The 24,212-nt window shown below is 39.0% G+C and overlaps 1 protein-coding gene across 2 annotated transcripts; it reads right to left on the bottom strand.

The window, feature by feature from the left end:
- Positions 1-693: 693 nt before the first annotated feature.
- Positions 694-2,208, bottom strand: LOC145054770 (uncharacterized). Of its 2 annotated transcripts, none has more exons than XM_079003024.1 (2): positions 1,231-2,208; positions 694-1,137 (listed from the first exon to the last, which is right to left on the bottom strand). In XM_079003024.1, exon 1 carries the CDS (start codon positions 2,116-2,118, stop codon positions 1,243-1,245), a length of 876 nt encoding a protein of 291 aa, XP_078859150.1. In that variant the 5' UTR covers positions 2,119-2,208; the 3' UTR covers positions 694-1,137; positions 1,231-1,242. The 2 variants fall into 2 exon arrangements, with proteins under 2 accessions (XP_078859150.1, XP_078859151.1); XM_079003025.1 differs by having other exon boundaries at positions 694-1,153.
- Between the last annotated feature and the right edge of the window lie 22,004 nt (positions 2,209-24,212).

Genomic DNA, 24,212 nt, shown 5'->3' on the forward strand with positions numbered 1-24,212 from the left:
ATAGGATGATAAGAAAGGGAAGGAAGAGATTGGACAAAGAAACCGAAGATAGGAGTTTTGTTCCAGTTGACAATGGTATTCATTCCAAATCATACCCAACTTCCCATTTTCCTTCATTTTTTTAAAACTTCCCCTTTTCCTACATTTTAGTTTTGATTTATACACTTTGGTTGAGTTTGATTCTGATTTTTTTGTTTTTGAGAAATATGAATTTTGTTAGGATTTAGTTATGCTCCTTGAACATGGAAATGAAATAAATGAAGAAAAACTGAGGGGAAACGGTCATTTTGGTATATTTAACAGCTAAGTTATTAAAATTGACAACCTAAGGACCAAAAATGTTATAAAACATTTCAATAAGAATCATAATTACAAATAAATAATAACTGGACCTGATCCAAACACACATCACAGGGACCAAAATTGTAATTTAGTCTATTCTATACATATTTATAAACTTTTGAGTAAATTACAAAAATTGTCCTTGAGTAGTTGAGCAAATAGCAACTTGCTTACATTTCACTATCAATATGGGTAACATACTCTATTTGTTACATACTTCTATTATCAACAAAAATATCAAACTGAGTTGCTATTATTATAGCTAAAGAATTGTACATACATTACTATTATGTGACATGTGTAAAGAAATGTAATTTAGTTGCCTGCTATTAAAAAACAAGTGTGATACTATTATGAGTAAAAAAATGTAACTACATTTCCATTAAGGGTAAAAACACAATACATTGTCTATATTAGTAAAAAGATTGAAGTATGTTTCCAGAAAACTCTAATTTGGGCTTTTAAAAAGCAGAACTTCAACTGGAGGTATAAAGAACACTAGCAACAAACACTCCAACCTTTGATCAGAAAGAGATGTTGCACATAGCTCACTTTGACAATGCATAATACTAAAATAAGAATGTTGTGGTATAAACATACAATCTTGGAAAAAAGATTCAATTCACTGCATGCAAAAGCCTGATTTACAAGTAAATAAAAAAAACCATCATCTCTAACTTTGGATAAAACAAACACTTTGGGGGATTTTAAATTTTCAGAGAGAATATACCATTTATCAAAAAGAGTTACTGAACCATAAGAAAGATCTCACCTTGCACCAAATACAGAAACCACCTGTTAAATCAAGAAGCTACAATGTAACTATGTAAGATGAAGATCAACTACAAAAATATTATCACAGAAACCATTATGCTCAAGCTACTTTACCAGAAGCCAATGCTAAGGTTGCAAACCAATATTCTCCTGCATAGCATGATTATTCTTGGGTAATTGTTCTTGATCTACTACTAATACTGAATCATTCTTTTGCCCTAAATCTTCATTACGATTATACACTGCCCTCATCTTATTCTGCACTTCAGACAAGGCGATTCCATCAGCATTCTCTTTTAATACCACAGACTTGAAAGCTTCAGACACCTGATTTGCAGCAACTAGTTTGTTGTTGTTGTTGTTGTTGTTGTTGTTGTTGTTAATTCGAACATCCATCATAGGCATCGACACAACTTTGTTACCATTGATGTTTTTCTTCTTTTCGTTTTCCATTAGGTACACAACATGATCAAGAGCCTCCCTGGCTCTCTTCCTCGTGTACGAAGCTTCCTTCGCTCTCCTCTCGGCTTCTGCAACTGCCACCACCTCTGCTTTACTCATTGACAAAGATGATATCTCCGCAGCAGTTACCAGCAGTCTCGCAGCATCATTATCCATCCCCCCATTTCCATCGGTTCTTTTGGGATCGAAAACAAGTCGGCTAGGGTTTAAGCAAGTGGCGCAAGGGGAGGGGGAAGGGGAAGGGGCACGTGAAGAGGGAGTAGGTGCGGAAATGGGAGGGGAGACGCAGGTAGGGTGGGCGGAAGAGTAGCATTTGTTGCAAACGACAGCGTGTTCGGGGGGTGAACGGTCGTAAACAATGAAACAGGTGGGGCAGAAATACTGGGAGTGGAGACGGAGGACACAAGTGGTGCAGAGACGGCGAAAGTTACCTCCGCGACGGACGTGGTGCAGGATTTTCCGATCTAGGAAACCGCAGTGGCCGCAGACGGTGTTTGTTGTGGGATTGTTAGCTTTCATCATGATTTCCTGATCAATCATGAACCCAAAGAAATGAGATTTTTAGGGTTTACGTTACAAGATAATCGGAGAAGGAGGGGGACGTGTTTTTTTTTTTTTTTTTTTTTTTTTACTTTGACTAACAAACGGTAACGGTGTAGCCCATTTGAAATTATCTATTAATTTCATTATTTAGGGTCGACATGGTGCGGTTCGGTATGGTTTTTGGCTAAAATCGAACTAAAAACCGCAACTTCGGTTTTTTAAAGTTTAGAAACCGTACGTTCGGTTTTTGCGGTTTTTTTTCGGTTTTTTGCGGTTCAGTTTTTTCTTTACGGTTTTTTGTCAGTTTTTTTATGTGGTTTTTGTTTTGTCTTTTTACTAAAACTCAGCTAACTCAATGAGTTACTTTAATTCGGATGAGAAGTGTTAATTATTTTTTGAGAAATTTTACGTAGAGATGAGGAGCGCCAAAATTTTCATCCCCAACGATGTGCGACTCCTCAAAGATGTGGGTTAAAAGTCATAGACTTGACTCTATTATATGAAATGTAAGAATAGTGAAAGCTTTATCTCAAATGCGAAGATGGATGCTCTTATAAGGCTGACAAAATTAAACCCAAATGATATCTTGGAGATGAACAAAACCACCACCTCTTGGATTGAAATCAAATAACATAATCACTCATCCAACAAGCTTTTAATGCTTGAATATAATACAAATTAAATATAATATTTGTTTCATAGGTACATGCAATAATATCAATTAATGTATTTATAAAAATTATATTATCATCACTAGTCCTCTTAATATTAAAATGTTAAAAAGTATAATAAACGTTATTTGTTTTTGTAAATATCATTATATGTATGTTTAAAAATATACAGTCATCCTCTGATAATATAGATATTTATATTTATAGAAATTTTAATTGTCATGGGTTCTTTGTTTTTACAAATATCAACACTTAATATATATATATATATATATATATATATATATATATATATATATATATATATATATATATATATATTCGATGCGGTTCGGTTTTTTGCAGTTTTTGCAAGACTAGAAACCGCACCGCACTGAACATTTTTGGTTTTTGCAAAACTAAAAACCACACCATCGGTTTTCATTTCGGTTTCGGATTTTCGATTTTGGTTTTTTAGGTTTTTTTGGTTTGCGGTTCGGTTTTTGCTGACCCCTAATTTCATCTTCTTCAAAGTATTTTAGAAAATAATAATAGTATTTTTGAAATATTTTGTTGATAATGGTTTTAACAAAGAGCGCTACTATATGTATTTTACGCAAACTACATTACAGGTAGATAGGGGTACACAAAACAATTTGAGGGTATTTATAAAATTTCCCGTTAAAAAATTTATACAAATTTGCAAAAAATGTTCCTATTGTATGCATTTTTTTATGCGGTTTAGTCCAAACCTCAACTTTTTTGGTTTCATGGTCCTTTTGTATTAGTGTCTATGTGGTTTTAGTCCCTCTGAAAATTGGAATTACTATAATACCCTTATGTATATATATTTTTATTTTTTTTATTCTTTATCTATTTAAATAATTAAAAATTAATAAAACTCCCTCTCTCTCTCTCTCTCCACCGTATACCCACATGTACACTTTTTTCTTCATCTTCCTCATATTTCCTCTACATATTTCTTTATCCTCATGTTGTTGCAGTAGGATTAGCGAAAATTGGAGAGATTTTAAATACTAAAACCCCAAATACCAAAAGAAATAAAACCCCAAATCATCTTCATTTGGGAGACAAGTATCACATATTCAAGTTCCAGAAAGAACATCGAAAGCTACGAAAAGACCCAGAAGAAATTCAAATCGTGATCCGGGTCAAAATCTTTCTAGAATGGTCATTCAAGCTCCCTCAATGGGTATGTAGAGCTTATGCCTAGCGGCGAAGATGGCATACCAGAAGCAAGCATTATGATGGAATTTGGTGGGCAGGTTGTTTACCGGCGGAGGATGAAGGGTAACAAGAGATCCAGAAGCATTAGAATGGTATCACAAGCTCTCTCTCTCTCTCTCTCTCTCTCTATATATATATATATATATATATATATATATATATATATAACAGATCCATTCCCACACATCCTTCACTACAATCTGCACCTCCCCAATTTGTATTTGCGTGTGGTAACAAAAGAAAATAGCATCCCCTCACTCCTAAATTGATAATCGATTGTAGCCTTTGTAGGTATTTGGGCTCCGGTATCATCAATCAATTTCTTCTTTTGGATTGAATATGTTCATTTTTAATATGATTTTAGGATTTTTCTCATTCTTGGTGTTCTTGAGTCTTTTCCAGATTTTACACATAAATTTAATGTTATTTTAGATGGATTATTATAGGTTGAATCATCTAAACAATCGATTTGAGTATCTCCAATTGAAATTGTTTTGAGAATTAACTTTCTGGGCCATTCTTATTGGTTGTTCTTCATGTGGGATCTTTTCAATGAATTTCTCAGAAGAAGCAAATGCTCAATGTTGGTGTTTAAGGTAGGTTATGAATTCAATTGATTAATTATCTAGATGTTTTTGTTTTGATTTTTCGTTGGTAAGATGTCGAAATTAATGATTTCATTATGGTGAAATTGGATTGGAAGAATAATCAAATGGTTTATTGCGTTTTTCCTAATGTTGTATGCTCCGACAGATTTAACTGTCCAGAAGTATGTTTGCGAAAATCGATGTTCCGGATTAATGATATGTTGGATAATTTAAGGAGGAAATTGGTGTGGAGATTTGAGATTTGATATATCAAAACATGAGGATAAAGAAATATGTAGAAGATATACGAGGAAGATGAAGAAAAAACTATACATGTGGGTATATAGTGAAGAGAGAGAGAGAGAGAGAGAGAGAGAGAGATGGTTTTCATTATTTTTTATTTATTTAAACAGATGGAGGATGGAACGTCCCAATTTTCACAATAAAAAATTTTCATTTTTATTTAAGTAAATCTTCCCAGTTATAACTCTGTTATGGAGAAAACTGTTTATTACAAATACATTTATAAAGATCAGAGTGATATTAAAGCGCATGAATCTTCAGTGTTGTTGATGAATGTGTACAGTCATGCATTCGCATTCCCATGATGACTGGTGATACTTAAACAATAAACAACTATGTAAGCACAATACTTAGTGAGTTTCCCACAAAATACCCCGTACGATAAACATACAAGCATGCATCGGGTCCACTCAGCCATCAAACTGGAATACCCAGTGTTTGTTGGCCTACCGCCTCAACCCAACCGCTCTACCAGAGCCTCCGTGCCTATGGCATACAACCAGCCCGCACTGGGTATCTTGGCCTACAACACAATGCAGGACCGCCTCAACCCACTACTACCATATGTCGACATAAAAACAATCTAGGATCAAGCAGACACATCATACATGCGAACATCACGCATACATCTCACTACCACCTACTAGTCCTCTCACAACATACAGTCTTGCTACTAGCTAACCTCCATAGAATGTGTAACCATTAGTGACCAGTGGTTAGATAGCGACCCGAACATATGAACCTACTCTAGAGCCACAACCAAACAAGGAACAAGCAAAAAATCCTAGATCAAGAGTTCTCAAGCTATCCTACATGGCTACAGACAATCCCTAGGGCACTCCATTATATGATAACAATCAAGTACAGATAGGCATACAGATCTACAGCTCACTACAACATAGCAACATACCAACTACGAGGATACAGATCTAATAGATCAATACAACATAGCAACATACCAACTACCATGATACAAGTCTAACAGATTACTATAGCATAACAACATCCTAATTACAAACAATCCAAGGAATGCATAACCGTATATACTCAGAGGTGAGATAGTCACCCAGACATGTGATCCTACTCTAGAACTGTAACCAAATAATGAATAGATAAGAGAGCCTAGATCAAGAGTCCTTAGTCTATCCTACATGATTATATATAGTCCCTAAGGCATCCCTCTACTAATAGATAACCAAAACTAGTGGGCCGACATCGGTGCCTTCGACCTATGGTACAGTGAGGCGAAACTCACCTCTTAACTGGAAATGTCAGCTGAATAAATCCTTGCTCCGAAAAATTGACTCACAGATCACCTAACCAAAACCAATGACCAAATCTCAATTAATAGCTCAAAATACCCCTAGGTCCATCTTGGTTAAAACTCTGGTTAACAATTAAGGTCAACGAGTCAAATTGGTCCACTCAGTTGAGTACACGGGGTGTACTCGGCTCCTACGTTGGGAGTACCAAAGCCTTGACTGGGATCAGGCGGTTGACCACGTACATGCGGCATACATTGGGTTACACGTGGCGTACGTGCCAAAGTCCTTTTCCCTAAATAAGAGCTTAATGCGTTAAGCTCTCACGTTCCAAATGCATATCTAAGGTCAAAATACAACCGAGAGTCATAAAGTTTCCAACTTTATGACTTTGCATGCCCATTAAGTGCTTAATACCAACAAACTTATCCTCTTAACACCTAAATATCATCCTAGAGCATGCATGGGGAAGATCTAAGCATCAAGACTTCATTTTTATGACTCAAGACCCTTCCTTGGGTCTGAAAGGATGACTTATTTTGTTAAGAGCATGCCATGCTGAAAAATCACAAAGGTTAAAACCAAAAATGCCCTAATGAAGAGATAACTAGATCCATAAGAAAAGATGATCAGGCTAGCAACTTTTTACCTCCAAAAGGTTGCTAGCAAGGTGAGAATCCCAGATTGAAGCTTTTTCCAAGCTCCAATGTTCTTCCACCACTTTCTTATTCTTTAAGAACACCACCAAGCACTCAAATGAGCTCAAAGATGCACTCTTCTTACTTAGGGGTAGCTAAATGGCCGATTTTCATATGGAGGCTGATGAGGGTGAAGACAATGGGGTCATAAGGATATTATATAGGGTGCAAAACCCTCAAAACTAGGGTTTTGGTCTAAACATCGCGCCCTGCGTACCTAAGGAGTACGCCGAGCATATGCGTGCAAGGTCTGCCTTCTTCATGCTTGAGTACGTCATGCGTACACTCTGAGTACGCATGGTATATGGACCAAAATGCCACTCCTTTAAAATTTAAGGTTTAATATGTACCTTTTCGGATCGGGTGTTACAATTCTCCCCCACTTAAATTCGATTTCGTCCTCAAAATCTCTTCTTGCTCCCATTCTAGAAATTACCCTTTGGGGCCCTTCCCACCCGGCTCCTCTAACGCAGTCTAGTATTGCCTGAAAGCCAAAACCCACACCCATAATATTTAAAATCCAAATTCGGGCTCTTAAGCTAAATTTAGCAAAAACTCCAGTGGCCAGAGGCACAACTACTGCAACACCTCAACACAATCGATCGCCTCCCAATACTTCTACAAATCTTACAAGGAATAAGCAACCAGACGATGACAATTTCTCACAATCATCATTAATTCGCTAGAGAAGAATTCACTTTTCAGAGCAGGACCTCCAAGTCTTGAAATCGCGAACAGCCCTCAGGCAACTGAACTTCCCCGCTAACAATCATGTTATGCAAGACTTCCAAACTAACTCGACCAAGGTCTCCCGGCCTTGCATCGCTCTACAACATCCGAGATAAGTGTTGGATTAGGTGTCTAAGCCCATAACTACTTTTGGTATGTACTTGACCCGGTTGTAGCATGGTCCTTTTGGGTTGCCTTCACCAAAGCAACTTGACTGGATGAATAATGGAGAAAGAGGTTATTATGGTTTATTAATATATTATATGAATAATATATTAAAGGAGAAATCATATTAATTAATTAACATTGGTCAAGAATTAATCTAGAATTAATTTTGTGGTCAAAAGAGGTTAATTAAATTAAAGGGACTGATATTGTAATTATAAGATAGTTGTAATATGGGTTGTGGATCCCTTAAGAAAAGGATGGACAATTTTATATGGGAGCCCATATAGAAATCGTCCAAGCTAGGGATTCTAGAAGGATCTTGTAGGCTGCTTACAGCCTAAGCAACCTAATTAGGTCTTTGACTGAAACCCTAACTCTGTAGCTATATAAAGGACCCTTGGGTACTAGAATTCGGCTACCAGAAACCCTAGAAGGATTCCAAGAGCCGATTTTAGCCTTCCCCTCTCTCCAAGATCATCCAATTGCTTTTGGTGTTTGTGATTCATTAGAGGCATCACATTTGAGGTGCTCGGTTTCTCAAAAGCTCAAGGATCTTCGAGCAAGAATCAAAGGTAACATTCTTACTAGTTTATTTATGTTTATTTCAATTTTGTTGTATGCTAGTTTAGGGTTTGAGAGCTTTGGATGATTATTGAATGTATAAATATAAAAACCTAGATCCAAAGCTTTAGGGTTTGCATGTGCACCATAGGAATGATGTTTTGCTTATAACCCAACAGTGGTATCAGAGCCTACGTCGTTTTTCTTTTGTATTTGATGCATTGTTAAAATTGTTCAAAGCTGAAAATCAAAAAAACATGCTTCTGCCTGATGAACTCGTCAAGTCACTAGATGAACTCGACGAGTGAGGGCAACTTTTTCAGGATTTTGACAGAAATTGAATTAGGATAATTACCAAAAACGTTTTCGGCTGTTAAAATCCGAGTTTTACAATAAGGTATGGATTATCCTAATGCAGTTCAAAGATAATTGTCATAAATAAGATAATTACTTGTTTTATATGATAAAGATTAATTATTTGTATTTTGATTTGAATTATCATGTCAAGAAAATAGATTAGGTCAAATTATGTGATAAATATTAATAATATGATTAATTAATTATTTTTCAAATTTGATCTAAAAGATGTTTTGAAAAGTTTCAAAACTTGCCCTCAAGTTTTGGGATTTAAATTTTAATTAAAAGTTTTAATTTTGAAATATTTAAATTTCAAACCCTAGAATTTTACAAGTTTAAAATTCAACCCTTATACTATAATAATATTATAAGATTAATAATTACATATGTGTATAAGATTAAGCTAGTCTTACCGTTAGTAAGCCTCATTCACGAAGCCGATCTATAAGGGGGTATAAGGTTGTTGCATATAAAATGACAGTTTAATGGGTGTCCACTCTCACCTATCGCTTCCTTTATTGGTGGAGGGTCGTTAGCCGAATGGGTAGGATAGGGAAACTAATTCCTCATTAAAAGTATAATGATTAATAAAGTAACTAAAGTTTTTTTTTTTTAAATTCCCAATCTTAGTTAATTTAGGAAAAATGTGAAATGATGCTATTCCATGAAATTACACTTTGCACCCTGCCAAGTCGTTAGTGGAGCGTGCGTGTATAACCGACACACTAATTTGGACTAGAAATGGTGGTAAAGGGTGGCTCGATGTTTATCATAGATTAATGGATTGTGTGTGGTTAACCGACACATTGATTAGGTGGTAGATGACATCGAGACCACCAAGTACATTTGCATGTTTATTCACATCTTGTTTGTGATCCTCGGTATCCCAGTTACAAACTTGAATGGCATATCGAGATTTAAACATGTCATTGAAAAGTTCAATGAATCTTAAAAGATCTAGAAATTTCAACTCATTTAAAACTTAATTGTCTTTTTCGTTTTTCATGGTGGAAATTGGTAAATCGTCATTTACCTACCTTCAAATTATTTGCAATTAGATTACGACATCCCTCTTCTGAATTGTAAATAATTGTGTTGGGTCCTAGCCCTAATTTCTCATTTGGGTGTTTAATTGGGGATTCTTATCTAATCTAAACTTTCTTCCTTTTCATATGTCTACTTTGAACAACAACAACGCTTCTGGCTCGACCCATTCCGACTCATTCTCACTCATGAACTTGTGTGGGAGGGTGATATTCGATGGGTCCAACTTTAATTATTGGATCCGCAACATTCTCATAGTCACCTGTTACGAGGACAAAGAGTATGTTCTCAACAAGGAGCTGAAAGAGGTCAATGTGAACACTGCCACTCCCGAAGAAATCGCTGCTTACGAAACTCATGAGCGAAATGCAACGAAGGTTCATTGCATCATGCTCATAACGATGACTGCGAAACTCCAAAAGTCCTACGAGGAGTACTATCCCTACGAGATGCACCAAGATTTGATGGAAATGTACCATCAAAGTGCTAGGCATGAACGGTATGAGATCATAGTTGCGATGATCACTACCAAAATGAAGGATGGAGAGTCCATCAACGGCCATTTGTAGAAAATGCAGAGATACGTGGACCGCTTACTGAAGTTAATGTAGTGACAAAGAACATGGTTTGGCATGCGGAATTAAAGCTTGCACAATTGAACATGGTGATTTGGGTGTTTAAGAGATATATTGAATGTATATGGTGTTACAAAAAAAATCTAGATCTAGACTACATAATTAACACACACTTACACACTCACTTCTACATCTCTCAAGCACACCTCTACAAGTGGTATGAACCCACTATTTATAGAGGTGTTTACATGTCTCTCTCTCATTCTCTAACAAATGGGTCTAAAGGCTAAAGCACCACATGCAAGTGGGTTTTACAAAAGTCAAACATTTACAAAGTCATGAATGAATAACTTTGCACCCCAACATTCTCCCCCTCAAAGTTAGGAATGAATGACCCACTTCAAATCTTCCAAAATCAAGCACTACGCGGTTTGAGCCTTAAAGGTGACACATGTCGAAACGAACTTCAATCTTCAATTCTTCCATGACTCTTCAATTTGGGCTCTAGGATGTGAGACCATACAAACCAAGCAACAACGAATGATTAATTCCAAATAATCACCCCAAAGTTGCGCATAAAAACACACCCCAAAAATCTTCAATAAACCAAACCCATTTCGAATACATCACTTCCGAACTTCCAATTGCATCATCTCGTATTCTTCAAAACTTCAAGATCACTTCGGTCTTCAAATCCGCGTAATATGAAAAATTCAAGTTCGAATTTCCATATAAAACTTCTCCCCCTTTTTATAATCGAAATTTGATTATAAAACTCCAAGGAAAAAGAACGTGCTCTATTCGGAATTTTTCATGTCAAAACTCCCCCTTAACATGTGGCATAAACTTTGTGCTTCAATCCGGAAAACCCAAAAAATAATGAATTTTTAGCTTCATTCACGGATTGCCTTTGACAAAATTTCTCAAAAATGGGTAGAAATTGTCAATTTCAGAATTTTGCAGTGACCCGTTGCGCCCAAAACTACCAAATATGCGAAACACACTCCCATTTGCGAAACTGGGTAAAATGTGTAAATTCGCACAAACTGCAGGGACCAGATTTGAAAATTCTGCAATTTCAGCATTTTATGACTCCATTTGCGAAGTTGGGTATAAACTGTCAAAAATGCGAAACTACAGGTACTCGTTTTGACAATTTCTGCATGTTCTTCAAACTTGCGAAGTTGGGCTACTTGTGTTATTTCTTGAAAAGAGCAGGGACCAAATGCGAAACTGTTAGCCTTCTTCCCCAATTCGCATTTTACTGTAATAGCTTTTGCATGCTTCGCATATTCATTCTTACACCCTTCGCATCCCTTCGCATGTTCCACCCAATTAATCAAATGAACCAAATGCGAATCATGAAATGTCTTCGCATTTTGACTCCAAATGCGAATTAAACACTAGATGCAAACTGCAGTCACACAAATGCGAACCCATCAAGATCAAATGCGAATCTAATAAAGATCCAGATGCGAACTTTGATTTTATATGCGATTCCAAACCCAATCGTACTCAACTGAGATTTTCACAAAATCAACATCAACAATTCCAAAATCGGGTTTTCAAACTTTTGCAAACAGCGATTTCACAGTCCTTCTTGACTTCGCATTTTTCTTCACGAATCGTCCCTCAATCATCAATCCAATTGCGAATCAAAACTCATCTGTTCATCAATCGACACCAAAATCAAAATTGCAACTCCAAAATCATCGATTAAAAAAAAACTTCGTTCCTTTGCTTTTAGCGTGCCAACCAAAACCTGTTGGTACTTCTTTCTTTGTTCATCGATTCAAACTCGAACTCACGGATCTTTGAAATCGATTTCAACAAAGAAACACATCTTCAAGAAGAAATCGAATTTTAACTTTCAGATTTCGATTTTGTCTTTTGATCGACTATCAGTGCTTTAGTCGACAAACAACAAATCCTCAATTTCTTCATCTGTTCGTTTCAGATAACCCAGAACAACGACTACAAAGATATCGATCGACTCTAACACCTTTCGAAATCGATGCTCATTACCATTCGATTCTTAAACCAAATCATCTATGAAAAAATCGAACACTGTGCTTCATACCCCAACTTACTTCTCGCACATCAAACTATTGAAATTGAAATACAATCGGTTTTTGTTCATCACATCGAACTCCAATTTAGACATTGATACATCCTTATCAAATCGACTTTTCCCAGTTCTTCAGTTAATAAACACAAATCGAAAACTTTTCAGAGAAAATTCAGATCAAACACACTATTCGAACTGTTCATCATCGTTGTTCATAATGTTCTTGATTTTTGCTTGAGATTTCATCACCGAATTCAAATCGACTCAAGAACACATATTAATCGATAGGAAATCGTATCTCAATTTTAGATTATCGATCAACTATGAATGATTAGTATAAACGAATAGATCAAATTGAAACTCAAGAAAACACGATTAAAGTACATTCGATTATGAACTGAGACTAATTCTCCGATGGTACAACTGGGTAAGCAAGCGTACAAGTTGAGCTCGGAACAATCTTTTTAGAATAATCCCAAATGATGGCTTTTGGATCTCAATCAACTATATCGGATCTTTAAAAGAATGATTGGGCTTCAAATAATTGATCAATGAACAGTAACAGTGAGATTGGGCTCAAGATATGCGAGTAGTAGCAAATAATGGAATTTGGATCAATTGGGTTTAATTCATGAACAGTATCAGATTCCTTGAAATATAAAATATGAAATGAATCACAATGAATCTTGGACTAGATCTTGAGTCAAACAAACATATGCAATTTGAAAATCGAATCGAACAAACAAATATAAAATTGGATCGGGACTTGATCAACAAAAATTTATTGGATCACAACAAATGGGTTTTTTAAGAAAAATTTGATCCAACGAGTCAAACGATCATGAATCAAGAACGCAATGCACGAATTCAATGAAATTAAGAGAGATCATAGAGAGAGACTCACCAAAATTGCTCAAAATTGCGACAAAAATTGCCAAACCGAGAATCGTTCTTCAAAAATCACCTTGATCTTGAAGACCCGCTCTGATACCAATTATAGTGACAAAGAACATGGTTTGGCATGCGGAATTAAAGGTTGCACAATTGAACATGGTGATTTGGGTGTTTAAGAGATATATTGAATGTATATGGTGTTACAAAAAAAATCTAGATCTAGACTACATAATTAACACACACTTACACACTCACTTCTATATCTCTCAAGCACACCTCTACAAGTGGTATGAACCCACTATTTATAGAGGTGTTTACATGTCTCTCTCTCATTCTCTAACAAATGGGTCTAAAGGCTAAAGCACCACATGCAAGTGGGTTTTACAAAAGTCAAACATTTACAAAGTCATGAATGAATAACTTTGCACCCCAACAGTTAAATGTTAACTTCGATGAGGAGCTGGCCATAGATATTATTCTACACTCCTTACCTCCTTTCTATGACCAGTTTCATATGACCTACCACATGAACAATGAGGAGGTCACTCTAAGCAAGCTTCAAGACCTGCTAAGGACTGCTGAGAGTAGTCTGAAAGGCAAATCTATTGCATCTACTCTTACTACTACTGCCCATGTCTTGGCGATTGGGCAAGGAAAGGGAAAGAAGATGAAGGCTCCTTTGAAGAGCCACAAGGGAAAGTCTCACAATGGTACCTCTTCTAGGGGAACGAAAGTTGGTCATGTTGCTCCCTCTTCCAACCCGAAGGAAGCAGAGTGCTACTACTGCCACGAGAAAGGGCATTGGAAACGAAGTTTCCCGAAGTACCTGCAGGACATCAAGGATGGGAAGATAAAGCCCACCTTCACAGGTATTTATATTATTTAATCTAATAACTCATCACATGCTATGTCTTGGGTCCTCGATACAGAATGTGGTTTTCACCTTTGTTCTGCTTTGCAGGGTCTAAGAAGAAGTAGGGATGTGGAGCATGTGAAGATAAACTTGATCATGGGGAATAAGAAAGCATCGCCTGTCACCAAGATAGTCCTTAATAAAACACCCAAATGTAGTATTAAGGCTAGGACCCAATCACAATATATTATACTTAGAAGAGGTATGCTGTAATCTAAGTAATAACATATTTGAAAGGTAGGTGAATGACGATTCATCAATTTCCATCAAAGACGGAATATTAAAAAATATTTAATTTGGTTATTAGAAACTCCTAGATTCTTTTGAGATTCAATGAACTTTTCAAAGGCATGTTTCAATCTCGAGTGTGCCCTCCAAGTTTTGTGACTAGGATGCCGAGGATTACAAAACGAGGTGTGAAGTAACCATGCAAATCACTTGGTACCCTTAATGTTAACCCCTCAATCGATGTGCCGGTTAACCATACATGCTCCACCGATACTATGATAAACATTAAGTCACCCTTTACCTACCTTGTTAAGATCAAGTTAGTGTGCCGGTTAACCACACACGCTCCACTAACAACTTAAACAAAGTGTAAAGTGTAATTTCATGGATTAGCACCTTATTCACATTTTCCTAAAGTAACTAAGATTGGAAATTTAATAAAACATTTAGTTACTTTATAATTATCATTATACTTCTAATGAGAATTTATAAGTCCATGTCCTACCCATTCGGCTAACGACCCTCCACCAGTCAAGCAAGCGGTGGGTGAGAGTGGACACCCATTAAGTTGCCATTTTATAGGCAACAACCTTATACCCACCTTATAGACTAGCTTCGTGAATGAGGCGTACTAGCGGTAAGACGACTTTGATCTTATACATATATATATATATATATATATATATATATATATATATATATATTAACTTATAATATTATAAGTATAAGGGTTGAATTTTAACTTTTAAAATTCTAAGGGTTGGAACTAAAGTTTTAATCAAGACTTTACTTGTTCCAAAACTTGAGGGCAAGTTTTGTAAACTTTCAAAACTTTTCATTTCTTGTAACTTATGAGTTAATCAGAGTATTAAAAATGAAGACTCTTCATTTTTATAACCCATGTGTTCTTTTAATGGTTTTTAAACAAAGTTACTTTTGGTTTTCCATAACTTGAGGACAAGTTATGGACTCCATTAAAACACATAATGATCATGAATTAATCTACCACATAGGTTACAAATAATTCCTATGATCATCTAAACATCCTAAGATCAAGAACATGAATATGAACACTTACATGAATAAAAAATTACACTTAAAAACTTGTAATTTTGATAACTTGTTGTTGTAAATGGATTATCATGAACATTACACCCACTAAAATAAGTTTTCAAGTACCAAAACAGTTTAGGGTAATGTTCCTAGTCCATTTCCAGCAACTAAAGTCGAAAAACTGCATTCTGAGCCTCCTACTCGTCGAGTGCATGAACCTACTCGGCGAGTAGGTTGAAGATTCACATGAACTCGGCGAGTCCCCCCATGGACTCGGCGAGTTCATCAGGCAGATTGCACAAAATCGACTTTTTCCAACTATTTAGCACAAATAGCAAACAAACAAGCCTAGGCTCTGATACCACTGATGGGTTTTGAGCATTCTAACACATCCTAAGTGTACATGCAACCCTAATAACCTTGGATCTATGTTTGTCTAATAATCATGCAAAGTTGTTTTTCCAAGGTTATGAACCTATCTAGCATACATGGGGAACAATTTTTCTTTGTATAAAAGATAGAACTACATACCTTGTTGATGAAAGTGTTCCTTGAAACCTTGTGAGCCTAGCACCTCAAGTGTGATGCCTCAAATTCTTCACACAACACCAAATGCAAAGTATAAACTTGAGAGAATACTCTAACACACTCAAAATCGGCCAAGCCCTCTTGTTTTCCCTAGTGTAGCCGATTTTGGGGAGAGACATGGTCCTTATATAGTGTGTTGCATTAGGTAAAACCCTAATGTAACATGACTCTTCATTTCTCAATCCATGGGTTAACTCCATGGAGCATCCATGGAGCTTCCTATGGGTGGAACCCAACTTGATAATCCATGGAGCCTTTTAGCCCACTATATAAGATATGGCAGATTTACATAATCTACCCATATATTTAATTAGTTATCTTTTTGATCACTTATTTAATTCTAAATTAATTCTTGATCAAAACTAATTGAATAATATTATTAATATTAGAAATTATAATATATTAATAAACCATATGTGTTATTTATCTCATTTAGTTTATCCAATTTCATGGTACCATGCAACCCAAATGGACCATTCCGGGTCGGGTCAAGTACATACCAGAAATAGTTATGGACGTAGACACCTTATCCAACAGAAGGACCTCGGAGAAGCTGCTTATATTCTTGGGATAAGGATTTTAAGAAATAGGACTAAAATACTAATAGGACTTAGTCAAAGCACTTACTTGGATAAAGTGTTGAAACGTTTTAGCATGGAGAACTCCAAGAAACGGGAGTTACCAATCCAAAGCAATACCAAGTTGAGTAAGACTCAAAGCCCGAGTACCGATTCCGAGATAGCAGAGATGAGCAGAGTACCTTATGCTTCCGCAATTGGCTCAATAATGTATGCTATGACATGTATTCACCCTGATGTGGCCTTCACTTTGAGCATGGTCAACAAATATCAAGGGAACCCTGGTAGAGCACATTGGACCGCAGTGAAGAATATTCTCAAGTACCTTCGGAGGACTAAGGAATGGTATCTTATCCTCGGTGGGAGTGATGACTTGAGAGTGCGAGGGTATGGTGATGCTAGTTTTCAGACTGACCGGGATAATTTCCGCTCACATTCGGGCTGGATCTTTACCCTGAATGGAGGAGTAATGACTTGGAAAAGTTCCAACTAGGAGGCCGTAGTTGATTCATCGTGCGAATCAGAGTACGTAGTAGCGAGCGAAGTGTCAAAGGAGGCAATATGGCTAAAGAATTTCATTGGAGACCTTGGAGTTGTACCGGCCATAAAGGAGCCTATGGATATTTTCTATGATAAAGAAGGTGTGGTTGCCTTTACCAAGGAACCGCGGGATCATGGTAGATCCATGCATATTGACAGGAAATATCATTTCATTAGACATCGGGTAGAAGAGGGACTCCTCTTAGTAAAGAGGGTATCGTCAGAAGAGAACCCAACAGATCCCCTTACGAAGGGAAAAAGTAGGGTTAAGCACTTGCAGCATGCTAGGAGCATTGGGCTGAAGGACGGTATTAGTTTTAGTGATTAGATAGCCTTAGAAACTTGTAATAGATAAATTGTAATTGACATTTTGATGATTAAATAAAGGTGTATTATTTATAAGTAATGTTACTGTCTTATGTCAATTGTTTGCTATTGTTTCACTTTGCATGTTTTGACTTCCTAAATAATAAGATTATTTAAACCATCCACAGTCGATCATACGTTGGAAGTAGGTATGAAAGAAGACTGTCATGAATTGGCTTGTAGATTGTTTAAGAGTTTAGACATAGCAAAAGTTTGTTGCAACGTTCATGAGTACTTACTAAATATGATTTGAGTATTGGATTAATCCCGCACTCACATGAATCACTTCATGGAATTTTATCACGAGTGATTGTGAGATGATAATATCATATAGTATTTAAACCTAGATATATGAGTTATTGTTTACGAGTCTGTTGTGTATTGATAATGTGTAAACGCATCACTAACTTGATGTTATAAAACGCATTGTTGTGTATGATTTGATGAGTAAATAGTACAAGCATATAAGTTGAAGTTTATCTGTTCCTTTTATCCTACGAGGGTAAAAGCGATGTCTTGGGCCTTTCGATGATTTGGTTTGACTTATCTGTCGGGCCCAGTCAGGAATAAATTGATGTGTTTAATTAAGTTTTATGTCAGACGAATCAGAGATCGAGAAACAAACTGCTAGACAATAAGCATGACTATGTTCCATGTAATTGCCCACACGATATCTTAAGAATGAAGGACTATACGATCCCTTATCTAAAGGACGTGTCAGAGTTCGACAGCGGCTTTTGAAAGCTACGATTGCTAATCGGATTTTGAAGTCGTACATGCATTTATAGTTAGTTGACTTATCCAAGTGGGAGAGTGTTGGATTTGATGTCTAAGCCCATAACTATATTTGGTACGTACTTGACCCGGTTGTAGCATGGTCCTTTTGGGTTGCCTTCACCAAAGCAACTTGACTGGATGAATAATGGAGAAAGAGGTTATTATGGTTTATTAATATATTATATGAATAATATATTACAGGAGAAATCATATAATTAATTAACATTGGTCAAGAATTAATTTAGAATTATTTTTGTGGTCAAAAGAGATTAATAGAATTCAAGGGACTGATATTGTAATTATAAGATAGTTGCAATATGGGTTGTAGATCCCTTAATAAAGGGATGGAAGATTTTATATGGGAGCCCATATAGAAATCGTCCAAGCTAGGGATTCTAAAAGGATCTTGTGGGCTGCTTAGAGCCTAAGCAACCTAATTAGGTCTTTGTAACAACGAAATTTTCAAAACAAAATTTTCATTTTTCATCAACCATGTTCATATAAAATTTTCTCAAATATTTCCAACAACAGTTACTTTTGAAACACAACATATCCCCAAGATGATAAAAATCAAACTCTCTCTCTAGTGTGTACGAGTCATGCCGACGCCTTTCCACGGTCCTCGCTAGTACCTGAAACACATAACAAAACAACTGTCAGCATAAATGCTTAGTGAGTTCCCCAAAATACCGCATACAACACATATGCCACTCAAGGCTATAATACGACCCTCCGGTCGATGTGTCTCAGCGGAACCCTCCAGTCCCGTAGCTCGTTGGACCCTCTGGTCCGGTCATAGCTCGTTGGACCCTCTGGTCCGGTCATAGCTCGTTGGGCTCTCCGGCCCGGTCTGTATCGTTGGACCCTTCGGTCCGGTCTATAATCATCATACAACATACATATAACACATAGCACATAATCTCATACATAACACATAAGACCCTTTGGTCAACATATAATACTGTTCTAGGTACGTATAGTGAGAAGACTCACCTCGAGTGTCTCGGTAAGTCTTTGACTCGGTAGGAATATGATCTAGCCTCCGCCTAATCACATAAATTAAATACTCTCATAAATATAACTATGCTCAAACCTTTCTTAACACCCTCAGAAGGGTAAAAGACCATTTTACCCTTCTCTCGGCTTAAAGGCCTCATTGTTGACCAAACCCTAAAAGTCAACAAAAGTCAACGGTCAAAATTTGACCTGACTCGTCGAGTGTACTTGGGCGACTCGGCGAGTCTACACGTGTCCACTAATTCTTTAGTCACGCTTGGCACGTCGAGTTCCTCCCCTTGCTCGACGAGTCACCACTGGCCTGAATCGCGGGGCCACCCGGACTCAACTTGCCGAGTCTCAAGAACAACTCGGCGAGTTCCGCCTTAAACTCATGTCCTCAAAACCCCTTCTGACTCACTGAGTTATTCCCCCAACGCGGCAAGTCTATCCACTGAGTGGTTTACAGGAAACCCAAACCCTACTCGCCGAGTCTGAGCTATGGACTCGACGAGTTCATGCCATGCACAAACTCCACAAACCTCCTGAGGTCAGATCTGTTTCATTAATCCATAGATTTGACCATCCCAAGCATGATAATCACATAAAGTTCAGACCTTGACACTCAAATAGCATCTAGATGGTCTTACTTGGTGATTTAGTCCTAAAATAGCATCTTAAGTTCATGACTCCCAAAATAACTCTAAAAGCCACAAGGGTTAAGGTCTCTGGACCTCCTTGGGTTCAGATCTAAAGCATGAACTCGAGAAGGGACCAATTGCTCCACAAATCCATCCCTAAAGGTGGTTAGAAAAGCCTAACTCTAGGAGTCAACACCAAAACTGAAGAAGGTCCAAAAAATACCTCAAGATGAAGTCTATGAGCTCTGAAATCACCAAAATCACACCTCCTTCAGCCTCCTCTTGCCTTGGTTTCCTCCTTCTAGCAAATACACCAACAAAATGATCACAAATGGCCTCTCCTTCCTCACAAACACTCTAGATCTCTTAGGGTTTCTCTCTGGGGTTTGGTAGCCGCAAATGACGGCCCTAAGGGCCTTTAAATAGGTCCCAAACCCTGGAAATTAGGGTTTCATTAAACAGCGTGGACTCGCCGAGTCCACTCATGAACTCGCCGAGTCCAGCTGTGAACTCGGATAAGAATCCGCGACCATACTCGACGAGTCTAAACACCGACTCGCCGAGTCCCCTCTCAACTTCCAAAGATAAAGGAATAAATATTATACCTGGGAATCCGGATGTTACAATTCTCCCTCACTAGAATTAGACTTCGCCCTCGAAGTCTTACTCTGCGAACAACTCTGGATGTTGCTCCCGCATCTCACGTTCCGGCTCCCAAGTCAACTCTGACCCTTTCCGATGCTGCCACTGGACCTGCACCAGAGGCACCTCCTTGTTCCTCAAAACCTTGATCTTCCGATCCCTAATCACCACCGGTCTCTCAACATAATTCAGGCTCGCATCCACCTGAATATCTTCTAATGGCACCACCGCCGACTCGTCGGCTATACACTTTCGCAGTTGCGACACGTGGAAAGTGTCATGAATCTGACCCAATTCTACAGGTAATTCTAAACGGTAGGCTACCCTGCCCACCCTCGCGATCACCCTGAAAGGACCAATATATTGGGGCCCCAACTTGCCCTTCTTCCTGAAACGTATCACACCTTTCCAAGGAGAGACCTTCAGGAGCACGAAGTCGCCGACCTGAAATTCAAGCTCGGACCGACGCCTGTCCGCATAACTCTTCTGACGACTCTGAGCGGTCAACAACCTCTGTCTGACCTGCTGAATCTGCTCTGTCGTCTGAAGCACGATCACGGTACTAACCATCACACGCTGCCCTACTTCTCCCCAGCAAATGGGGGTCCGACACCTCCTCCCATACAACAACTCAAAGGGTGGCATACCAATGCTCGAATGATGGCTGTTGTTGTAGGAAAACTCTGCCAAGGGCAAGTACGTGTCCCAACTCCCGTCGAAATCCAACACACATGCTTGGAGCATGTCCTCGAGCGTCTGAATCGTCCGCTCACTCTGCCCGTCAGACTGTGGGTGGTATGCGGTACTAAAATGCAGTCTCGTACCCAATTCCTCATGAAACTTCTTCCAGAATTTGGAAGTGAAGCGTACATCTCGATCTGAGACAATTGAGATCGGCACTCCATGCCGCGATACAACCTCTCTCACGTACATCTCTGCCAACCTCTCCGCGGAAGAGCTTTCACTTATAGCAAGGAAATGAGCGCTCTTTGTCAACCTGTCCACAATCACCCAAATTGCATCGACACCTCTCGCAGTCCTTGGAAATTTGGTGATGAAATCCATGGTAATCTGTTCCTAGGGGTGTAAACGAGCCGAGCCGAGCCCGAGCCTAACCAAGCTCGAGCACGGCTCGTGAACAATTTAGTGAGCTCGCGAGCCTAAACGAGCTTAAACGAGCCTATATATATATACACACACACACACATACACACTCTCACACACACACACATACACACACATACACACTCTGTCACACACACACATACACACACACACACACATATATATATATATATATATATATATATATATAGGCTCGTTTAGGCTCATTTAGGCTCGCGAGCCCACTAGCTGAAGCTCGGCTCGAGCTTGTTTAATAAACGAGCCTTATATTTGGGCTCGAGCTCGGCTCGGGCTCGTTTAATTTGATCTCGAGTTGAGCTTTTAATGAGTCAATCCCGAGTAGCTCGGCTCACTTACATCCCTATCTATTCCCATTTCCACTCGGGAATCTCTAACGGCTGCAGCTTACCATGTGGACGTTGGTCCTCGACCTTAACCCTGCGACAGGTCAAGCATCTCTCTACAAACCATGCGACGTCCCTCTTCATACAGGGCCACCAATACTCCCTTTTCAGGTCTAAATACATCTTAGTGGCCCCGGGATGGATCGAGAACTTCGATCGATGAGCCTCTTCCATCAAAATGGTTCGCGTCCCGCCCACAGACGGTACCTAAATCCGACCCTGGAATGTCATGAGCCCCCGGCTATAGGTAACGAATTCCGATACCAGCCCGACAACTCGCTCTCTCTTCTGGCTCTCTGGCCTCAACCTGGGCCCCACGAATACCGTCCAACACCGGGGTCATCACTGTCAATCTCAAACAAACATCTCACATTGGGGCCCCCTCCGCCCTACAGCTCAGTGCATCGGCTACTACATTAGCCTTGCCCGGGTGGTACAGGATCTCACAATCATAATCCTTGACCACATCCAACCACCTCCTCTGGCGCATATTCAGGTTGGACTGGTCCATCAAATACTTCAAGGTCTTATGGTACGTGTATATCATACACCTAACCCCATACAGATAGTGTCGCCAGATCTTGAGGGCGAACACTACCGCTCCCAATTCCAGATCATGAGTGGGATACCTCGACTCATACGGCTTAAGCTGCCTCGATGCATATGCTATCACATGCCCCTCTGCATAAGCACCGCCCCCAATCCGGATATCGATGCATCACAATATACCATGAAATCCTTCATCCCTTCTGGAAGGACTAACACTGGAGCTTCGCATAATTTCTGGCGAAGTGTCTCGAACGAGGTCTGCTGCTCCGGACCCCAAGAAAATGCAGCACCCTTCCGGGTCAACTTGGTGAGTGGCACGATGATCTTGGAGAAATCCTTAATAAATCTCCGATAATAGCTGGCCAAACCTAGAAAACTCCTGATCTCGGTGGGTGATCTCGGCACCTCCCACCTCATGACCGCCTCAATCTTGGCCGGATTGACCAATATCCCATTCTAGTTGATGAATGCCCCAAAAACTGAACCTCTCGTAACCAGAACTCACATTTGGAGAACTTGGCATAAAGCCTCTCCGATCTCAGAACTCCAAGGATCTCCCTCAAATGCTCCTCGTGTTGTTCTCTAGAGCTCGAATACACCAAAATATCATCAATGAATACGATCACCGACCGATCCAACATCGGTCTGCACACCTTGTTCATGAGATCCATGAACGCAGCTAGTGCATTGGTGAGCCCAAAAGGCATCACCACGAACTCGTAATGCCCATAGTGAGTTTTGAACGCTGTCTTCTGGATATCTTCATCCCGAACCCTCATCTGATGATAACCCAACCTCAATTCTATCTTGGAGAACCAAGAAGCTCCCTGCAACTAATCGAACAAATCATCGATCCTCGGCAACGGATAACGGTTCTTGACCGTTAGCTTGTTCAACTCCCGATAGGCAATGCACATCCGATGCGAACCATCCTTTTTCTTGACAAAAAGGATCGGCGCTCCCCAAGGTGAGCTACTCGGTCGAATAAAACCCTTCCCCGACAGCTCCTGAAGCTGTGAGGATAACTCTTGCATCTCTGGCGACGCGAGGCGATAAGGTGCCTTGGCGATAGGTGCTGCTCTCGGAACCAAATCGATATGGAACTCCACTTGCCTCTCGGGAGGCACAGCCGGTAGATCCTCGGGAAAAACATCCGGAAACTCACACACTATTAGAACCTCGTCAATCGAACTTGGCATCTCAATGGCCACTCGCGTGTCTGACACATAGGCTACGAATCCATTGCAACCTTGCTGCAAACACTGCCTCTCCCTGGCGGCTGAACAAAACGCTGACCCACATCGGGTTCCCTCACCAAACACTATAAGTACTCCCCCACTAGGGTCTCGAATCGTCACCAACAGACACTCACAGTCTATCACAGCTCCATATCGGCTCAACCAATCCATACCCACTATAACACACACATCCCCCATCGGAATCAGAACCAGATCTATAGAAAACTCCACACCGAAGATCTCAAGGACACATCCTCGAATCACATCTGTAGCATACACTGCTCGCTCATCAGCTATGGAAACTCACAG

The sequence above is a fragment of the Lactuca serriola genome, chromosome 5, assembly GCF_051521515.1.
Source record: "Lactuca serriola cultivar US96UC23 chromosome 5, Lser_US96UC23_V15, whole genome shotgun sequence".
Taxonomy (NCBI): domain Eukaryota; kingdom Viridiplantae; phylum Streptophyta; class Magnoliopsida; order Asterales; family Asteraceae; genus Lactuca; species Lactuca serriola.

Excerpts from the sequence above, each read along its gene's own strand:
- LOC145054770 (XM_079003024.1), bottom strand. The coding sequence starts at position 2,118 with ATGATTGATCAGGAAATCATGATGAAAGCTAACAATCCCACAACAAAC.